This window comes from Phaseolus vulgaris, chromosome 7 (assembly GCF_051622355.1).
Source record: "Phaseolus vulgaris cultivar YP4 chromosome 7, ASM5162235v1, whole genome shotgun sequence".
Lineage (NCBI taxonomy): Eukaryota > Viridiplantae > Streptophyta > Magnoliopsida > Fabales > Fabaceae > Phaseolus > Phaseolus vulgaris.
Genome location: NC_143504.1, coordinates 33,020,710 through 33,030,060, shown reverse-complemented (window position 1 = coordinate 33,030,060; position 9,351 = coordinate 33,020,710). Strand labels below are relative to the sequence as shown.

The following is a 9,351-nucleotide window of genomic DNA, read 5'->3' as shown; positions in this document are numbered from 1 at the left end:
AACTAAACAAATACACAGAAAACAAAATAACCAAAAAATAAAATAAGACAAAATTCAAATAACTGAAAAGAAAAGAGAATTAGAAAGATAAAACTATATTTTTTGCTCAATCTTCTCTTCTTAAGAAGTCATCCAACATTTTGTTAAAATCTTTATCTACAGTGTTGCTTCATTTGCTGGATCTGCCCCCCTGAATAATAGAACCTATCCCCAGGTCAAAATACATAACCTCCTAGTAAGCGCTCTTTTAACGTCATATAGCTTAACGCCTATGTCTTTATGGGTCATCTAAAAGGATTACCGTAGTGAGGTTTTCCTGTTCATTACCCAAGTAAGGCTTTACCCTCTGACCATTTACAACCCAACTTTTGTGTGATTTTGGTTCTTCTAACTCTATTGCTCCATAAGGCTTTACCTCTTTCACAACATAAGGACCTGACCATTTAGATTTTAACTTTCCAGGAAAAAGTTTTAATCTATAGTTGCATAAAAGCACAGATTGCCCAGGGTAAAAATTTCTTTCCACAATCTCCTTGTTATGATATTTCTTTGTGCGTTCCTTATAAAGCTTTGAGGAACTATATGCGTTTAACCTCATCTCTTCATGTTCAAGGATTTGCAGTTTTCTCTTTTCCCCAGCTGCTTTAGCATCTAAATTTAGTGTCTTTAATGCCCAATATGTTTTATGCTCTAATTCCACTTGAAGATGACTGGCTTTCCCATAAATCAGCTGAAATGGGGAAAGGCCAGTAGTGTTGAACCAAGTGGTGTTCAAGCTTTGAAGAATCCAAACCCTTTGAAGGATGTTGAAGCCTTGGTTGTGCTTGCTGTTGCTGTGCTGTTTTAGTTTAGTTCTGGGGTAGTTTGAGTGTTGTAATCCACCCCTTGATCGAATCTAAAGCATAGGCATTCTCAATCTTTGTGAAAGAAAAATGTTTTTCAAACTAAGTTAAAACAACCGATTGTTTTGTCGAAACAACCGATTGTTTATACTTAGATGTTTTGAGAAAAGATTGAAAACTGTTTTTCAAATGGTTGAACTGTTAGAACCAAAACAACCGATTGATTCGAGGAAACAACCGATTGTTTGTTTTAGGACCATAACAGAAAAACTGTTTTATCTTTGACCGAGCTTTAAATGTTTTAACTGCTTACGCTCTAGTCTTTAAATGCTTTGACCAATCATTAAATGCAATAAAAAAGTTTGTTAAGATTTGATAACAAATAACATCTTTGAATATATTTAGAAAAACATAATTAAGTAACAAGTTTTTTGAATAAGAGTTTTTCAAAGAGTTGAGATTGCTTAGAGTTTGTGATTGAATCAAAGTGTGTGGAATAGGATTATGCTTGTATTGATTTCAGATTATCATCTGTAACAAGTGTAATCCTTGTACTCTGCTGAACAAGTTTCGTTTCTGTGTTTGCTGAGATTGGTTGTGTGTTCTTGAGGGGATCAAGATCAGTAATCTTAGTGTTGGTGTGTTGGCCAAGAAGAGTGTGTGTCTTGAGGTGTTCAAGGTCACTTTCTTGGTTGTGGTGTAAGTGATCAAGTTGTGGTTGCTTAGTGGATTTCCTCAAGGTTTCTGAGAAGACTGGATGTAGCTCTGAATTTGGAGTGAACCAATATAAACATCTGTGTGCAATCTCTCTATCCCTAACTCTTTAAATTCAGTTTTGTTATTTGATAACTGGTATAAACAACCGATTATTTCAGTAAAACAACCGATTGTTTTTACTAGTGTTGTGCCTTTGCTTTATGTTTTGAAAAACTGATTTGTTAATCAAGTTTTTCTTGAAGTTATTTCATTCAAGGCTGAAAAAGTTGTGAAAACTCTCTTTAAACAATTCACCTCCCCTCTAGTTTAAAGCCATATATTCTAACAAGTAGGAGTTTTAAATGTCGTTCTGTACGCCCACAGAGCTTCATCAAGTTTGATTGACCAATCTTTCCTTGATGCCGCCACTGTTTTCTCTAATATTTTCTTGATTTCTCTGTTAGAAACTTTTGCTTGCCCATTTGTCTGTGGGTGGTAGGCTGATGCTACTTTATGACTAACCCCATAATGCTCTAACACTTTCTTCAATTGGGTATTACAAAAATGAGACCCACCGTCACTCATCAATACTCTTGGAGTGCCAAATCTGCAAAAAATATTCCTTTTAAGAAATTTGATGACTGTCTTAGAATCTGCATGTTGTGCTGGAATTGCTTCCACCCATCTAGAAACATACTCAACTGCCACTAGTATATATTCATTTGAAAAAGAAGATGGCAAAGGCCCTATAAAATCAATGCTCCAACAATCAAAGACTTCAATTTCTTGAATGTTTTGCAATGGCATCTCATGTCTTCTAGAAATGCTTCCTGTCCTTTGGCACATGTCACATCTTTGTATTAATGCATGTGTATCTTTAAACAATGAGGGCCAAAAAAAACATGATTGAAGAATTTTTGCAGCTGTCTTTTCCCCATTAAAATGTCCTCCATATGCTGAATTATGGCATTGATATATAATTTTCTTGGCTTCATCTAAAGAAACACATCTTCTCAGCAAATTATCTGCACCAATTTTAAACAAATGAGGATCATCCCACACATAATGATTGGCATCCTTAAAAAAATTTCTTCTTTGATGCCAGTCCAAATTCTCCGGGCTTGTTCCAGTAGCTTTAAAATTGGCCATGTCTGCAAACCATGGCCTCTCTTTGATTACTAATAGCTTCTCATCAAGAAATTCAGCAAGAACTTCAGGATCCAATGTGGTTACCTCATCATTTTCTAGTCTTGATAAATGATCTGCTACATTGTTCTCACATCCTGTCTTATCTTTGATCTCTAAATCAAATTCTTGCAACAAAAGTATCCATCATATAAGCCTTGGCTTAGAATCTACTTTATTCAATAAATATTTAATTGCAGCATGATTAGTGAAAACAATAACTTTAGAACCTATCAAATAAGATCGAAATTTCTCAAGTGCATACACTATAGCTAGTAATTCTTTTTCTGTTGTGGTGCAGTTACTTTGCGTTTCATTCAAAACTTTACTCGCATAGTGTATTACTTGAAAAATTCTTTCTTTTCTTTGTCCTAAAACTGCTCCTACTGCATAATCACTAACATCACACATTATCTCAAAATTAAGTTTCCAATCAGGAGCAGTTATGATAGGTACAGAAATCAGTTTTTCTTTCAAGATATTAAAAGCAGCTAAACAATTATCATCAAATTTAAAAGGAGTATCCTTATTGAGAAGGTTGCATAGGGGCTTTGAAATCTTGGAGAAATCTTTAATAAATCTTCTGTAAAATCCAGCATGCCCTAGAAAACTTCTGATTCCTTTGATGTTGACTGGTGGAGGTAACTTTTCAATGACTTCAACTTTTGCTTTATCTACCTCCAGACCTTTATGAGAAATTTTATGGCCTAAGACAATTCCTTCAGTGACCATGAAATGACATTTCTCCCAATTTAGCACAAGATTTGTCTCCACACATCGCTTTAGTACGAGATCAAGATTAGTTAAACAATTATCAAAAGAAGATCCAAACATAGAAAAATCATCCATAAAAACTTCAATGCATTTCTCAATCATATCTGCGAAAATAGCAAACATACACCTTTGGAAAGTTACTGGAGCATTACATAACCCAAATGGCATTTTTCGATAAGCAAAAAAGCCAAATGGGCAAGTAAATGTTGTCTTCTCTTGATCTTCTGGATTAACCACAATTTGATTATATCCTGAATAACCATCGAAAAAACAATAATATGCTTTACCTGCCAATCTTTCCAACATTTGATCCATAAAAGGTAATGGATAATGATCTTTTTGCGTAGCTTGGTTCAGTTTCCTATAGTCAATGCACATCCTCCATCCTGTAACAGTTCTTGTAGGAATCAATTCATTTTTTTCGTTATAAATAACTGTCATACCTCCTTTTTTAGGTACCACTTGTATTGGACTAACCCACGCACTGTCTGAAATGGGATAAATCATTCCTGCTTCTAAGAGCTTTTGTACCTCCTCTCTAACAATCTCCTTCATGGAAGGATTTAAGCGCCTTGGTGGTTGAGCCACAGGTTTGAAATCTTGCTCCATGTGAATTTTATGCATGCAATATGATGGGCTTGTACCTTTCAAGTCAGCAAATGTCCATCCTATAGCTTCTTTATTTGCCTTCAACACTTTTATCACCTTTTGTTCTTCCTCATTGGATAAATGGTTACTTATGATAACTGGATTCTCCGCATTTTCTTCAAGAAAAACATATTTCAAATGAGCTGGCAACTGTTTCAGCTCTATTTTCTGAGGAGTGTTGGCTTGGTTCAGTTCTAATTCACCCAAAATCCCTTGTTGAACTTCTTTTGCCTTTCCCAACTCTAGCAAACATTCCTTGACTTCCTTATCCTTCCAGTCCTTGCAATTTTCATTATCATTTAGGACTGCTTTCATCAATGAATCATCTATAAATATTTCTCTCTGATTTTCCAAATACAGTTCATCTAATGCATCCATCCTAAAACAATCATTATGATCAATCGAATGTTTCATTGCTTCAAATACATCAAAGCTAACTTCTTCATCCTGCACTCGAACCTTCAACTTCCCTTCATCCACATCTATCATAATTTTTGCAGTCTTCATAAATGGGCGTCCAAGAATGAGAGGTACTTCAACATCTTCCTCTGTGTCCATGATCACAAAATCAACTGCGAAGTAAAATTTGTCTACCTTCACCAAAAGATCTTCTACTATCCCATGTGGATAATTTATTGATCTGTCAACTAATTGCAATGTCATCCTTGTATGCAAAATTTCAACATCCCCAATTTTCTTCAACATAGATAGTGGCATCAGATTTATGCTTGCCCCAAGATCTAGTAGTGTTTTTGCCACTGTAAAATTTCCTATTGTGATTGGCAAAGTAAAACTCCAAGGATCTTTAGATTTTTGTGGCAATGATTTTTGAATAATGGCACTACATCCTGCTTCTAGCTCCACAATTCCTTGTTCTTTTAATCTTCTCTTCTTGGTCAACAACTCTTTCATAAATCTGGCATATGTAGGCATCTGTTCCAAAGCTTCAGTGAACGGAATACTTATCTCTAGCTGTTTCAGAATTTCATAGAATCTGACAAATTGTTCTTCTATATTCTTTCTGGAGGGAGCATGTGGATAAGGTAAATCTACAATTGGAACACTTCTTTTTTCATTCTCTTTTACCTTTTTTTTTCTTTTCTTCTCCCTCTTCACTCTTGTTTTTTTCTTCCTTTTCTTTTTTTTCTTCCCTATCAATTTTTCTTTCCTCACTCTCTATGTCACTTTCCTTACTTTGTAGATTATCATCAATCCCCTTTCCTACAACTACTCCACTTCTTGTAGTGATTGACTTACATTTCTCCCTGAGTTCCCACAGCTCTTGTGTAAATTGCTTAATTTGTGTCTCAAAATTCTCAACGTTCTTCTGCACAACCAACATGGTGTGTGTAAATTTTTTTGTAGAATCTTCCATTTTGCTCATTCTCTCTTGGGACACAAGATCTAATAGTTGGAGTTGTTGAAAAGTTCCTTGCTTTCCTTGATCTTCCATGTAAAACGCTTTTTCTTCAGAAGAAATATTTTGGTAAGCACATTGCTCACTGGAATGCTCACCTCCACACAGTTCGCACCTTAATTCTTGATTCTGCCTTTGAAGAACATGTAATTGTTGAGGCAATTTCGCCATTTGTGTGGTTAACTGCTCAATCTGCTGTGTCAAAATTTGGTTTTGAGCCAATAATGTATCTTCAATCCATCCTTTCTTCTGAGTACTTCGTCCATCACACTGGTCTTGAGAATCCGTTGATGCCAATGTATTAATAATCCTCGTTGCTTGTTCGGCATCAAGAGTCATTATTGTGCCACCAGCTGCGGCATCTAAGAGCATCTTCATATCAAATTTGAGACCATTAATGAATATGCTCAGTTGAGCAATGTCTTCAAACCCATGATTTGGGCATTTTTTCAATATCATCTTAAATTTTTCCCATGTCTCAGAAAAAGACTCTTCTGCTCCTTGTCTAAACATAGAGATTTCAGACTTAGTTTTAATGTAGCGAGAGATTGAAAAAAAATATTTGCAAAATTTTTTCTTCTACATCCTCCCAGCTCGTGACGCTCTGATTTGGAAGTGATCTAAGCCAATCTTTAGCCTTTCCTGCCAATGAAAAAGGAAACAAGCGCATACAAACATTATCAACATCATCTGATTCAAAGCCCATTGCTCCCACCAATTCATAAAATGTATTCAAATGTGAATATGGATCCTCATGTTCCATTGCTGTGAATTGATCGGCACCGATAAGAATGAGAAAACCGGGATCTATTTCCAAGGCCTTGGCGGTAATAGGTATTGCAATACTAGAAAAATGCCTTGGTCCTTGGTACATGACATAATCTCCGAGTGTCTTCCTCGTTTGTTCTTCTGCCATGTTGCTTTCCTAAAATGTTAGTGGAAAAAAAAATATAGTATATTTTTATTTTTCGATTTTTTTTAAATAAACAAAAATTTAAATTGCTAACTAAAATAAAATCAATAACTGCCTAAACTACAAATTAAAACTTAAAAATAAAATAAAACAAAAACAAAACACTAAAATGACACTAAATAAATAAAACAAAAATATTCAGAAAAAAATATATATAAATAAAATAAAAACTAAAAAAAGAATAAAAGAAAACAATAAAAACAAGAAATAACTTACTTAAAAATAATAAAGCTAAAACAAAATAAAACAAAAAATTATAATTATAATCGTAAAAAAAACTAACCAACTTACGTAAAAGATACTACCTAACGTAAAAATAAAAAGTAAAACTAGTAATGATAAATAAATAAAACAACTAAATAAAAACTACCTAAACCTATATAAAACTACGTAACTAAACCTAAAAAGAACTAAAATAAAATCAAAACAAAAATCAAACTAAATCTGAAAATAAATAGAAATAACTAAAATCAAAATAAGAATTAAAATAATAACAGCAAATTAAAATAAAATAAAATAAAATAAAAACAAATATTTTTTAAAAAAATAAAAAAATTTAAAAAAATCAAAAAAATTAAAATATTCACAATATTTAGGAAATTATACTCAACAAATCAAACCTTTTCCCCAGCAATGGGGCCAAAAACTTGATGACTTTTTATATCGCTTTGTCAGAAGTAATAATTGTCCCTAAGGACGGATATCGATCCCACAAGGAAGAGTGAATTATCAAGTACAATAATCCCTAAATATAAAACAAAACAATTAAAAGTGTATTGAAAGTGGTTGGGTTGGCGATGATCAATAAGAAAACAGACAAAGGATTAGTTGTTTCAATTGAAAAAATAGGGATTAGGTTTCATCTCTCTCACTCTCATGTATTTTGATTAGCATGTCAATATTAAGCTCTTTGATTGAAATTGATGCCCATATAAAAATCATCTATATCGATTCCTCGCATATAAAATCCTTAAGAATGTCCCCTAACTATCGATCCCTCGCATAATTATAAGAACAACTTAGAACGAAGCTCAGATGTTTAATAGCAATTAACATTTCAAGTCTATTCCTAGCACTAAAATATGTTAAGTATTGTTGTTTAGGTCCGAACCCTAAAAATACTTCCCGGTCAGATTTAAGATTCTTAATTTGTCACGGAAAATTAAAAGTAAAACAACAATACCAAGAATCAATCAAGAACTGAATATTAATATATAAAATATCACCTCAATACATAAGAGTTTGAGCAGATTACTCTCAATCCCAAATGGTAGAATTAGCCACGCATACTTCTATCACCTTCCATTCTCCCAATTGGGTTACAATTCACTCTATGGTGTTTTTCTCTCAATCTGGCCCCCTAGGGTTGAGCCTCTAGCCCTCTATTTATCCTAGTTTTCTAGGGTTAGGTTGCTTCCTGTGTCGCGTGAATGGGCTAAATGATAAAACATAAAAAAGGCTCAATCTTTCTTTGCATCTTTTTCCATTCCGGGACCTTTCAACTTTCTCTTTTTAGCTCAAATTATTCTCCTTTATTCCAAATCTTCAATCCTCCCTAGAAATCTGTAATTAACACAAAATTTGAGAATAAAATGCTCTTATTCAAATAAAACTCATAAAAATGTAAAAAGGTATAAATTCATAAATTAGGGATTATTTTATATGTAAATTAGCAATAAATCCTCATAAGTGCCTATATTTTAATATGAATTATTACTGAAATTAGGCACTTATTAAGGATCGAGCTTCTTCTTAACCTTGTAAAGATTGTATAGAGTAGTTAGAATTTATTGGGCCTTGTATTTTTTACCAAAGTAGAGTAGGGTGTAAATAGAAAAGAGAGTATAGTGTAAAATAGGGGGAAAAAAAGGGTGCAAATAGGAAAATAGGCAAGGATAGAATGAAGGTACACATGTCCTCTCCTCAATGGAGAAGATTTTCCTCCAATGAATACATGTCACTTGTAACTCTCATAATGGAGAGGATTTGCACTAATAAGGAGGTCACACTTGTCACACTTTCATTTGGGAGGTTTTGAGAGACATTTTCTTATAAATAGGAGTCTCGTACATGTATTTTCAATTTGGAATTAGTAATGAAATGCCGCCCATATTTGGCCATTCTACTTGTTCCTAACTTCTCCCTAGTTTAGTCTCCTTCAAGGCTTAGCCTAGAATATTTCCTAGTGAGTTGGTCTCACCTCTCACTCTCATAAATTCCTAACTCCACTTCAATCCATGAAAACTTGTCTTGAGTTTCTTTAATGCTTCTGCTCCTCAACTCTCATCATCTTCCATCCAAAGAAGAAATACAAAAAGATGACTATTAGAAGAAAAGTGTTTTCCATCAATAGCGGCTTGATATCTATTTGATATTAATCTGCACAAATATCGCTCTTTTACTTCATTATTATGTCATTAGACGCTCAGAAAGGAAACTTTTGCTTTTAGCCCCATACGCGTCCTTATGTTTTTTTTTTTATTTTTAAAGATAATATAAGTATCATTGAACATTATAATAAACATAATAAGTCATGGGTATCACTAAAAACATCTTATAATATCTTTGAATTATTAAGACCTTCTGATACAATCCAAGCAAACAAGGAGATGACCAAGGACTCAAATGACCATTCACACTATGAGAAGTCATCTCAACTTCCAAGTGAAAACCCTACCAAGGATTTAACCGACCTCACCAGAAGAAGAAATGGGCAAAGACCAAAACATCAAATGTTCTTCCTACTGGTCTTCTTAACAATTAAACAAGTTGTAAATAAATCGGACTCAGTCTAGGGGTCCAAATGGCAAGATAGG

General features: G+C 33.7%; 1 protein-coding gene and 1 pseudogene across 1 annotated transcript; one reads left to right on the top strand and one right to left on the bottom strand.

Moving 5' to 3' along the window:
- Positions 1–277: 277 nt before the first annotated feature.
- Positions 278–5,340, bottom strand: LOC150025876 (uncharacterized). The gene is made up of 3 exons (XM_090304790.1): positions 4,452–5,340; positions 2,316–2,345; positions 278–730 (listed from the first exon to the last, which is right to left on the bottom strand). The coding sequence occupies exons 1-3, from the start codon at positions 5,076–5,078 to the stop codon at positions 278–280; spliced, it is 1,110 nt and encodes a 369-aa protein (XP_090160916.1). The 5' UTR covers positions 5,079–5,340.
- A 649-nt stretch (positions 5,341–5,989) lies between these two features.
- LOC137817293 (small nucleolar RNA R71) lies at positions 5,990–6,095 on the top strand (annotated as a pseudogene).
- Positions 6,096–9,351: the final 3,256 nt, after the last annotated feature.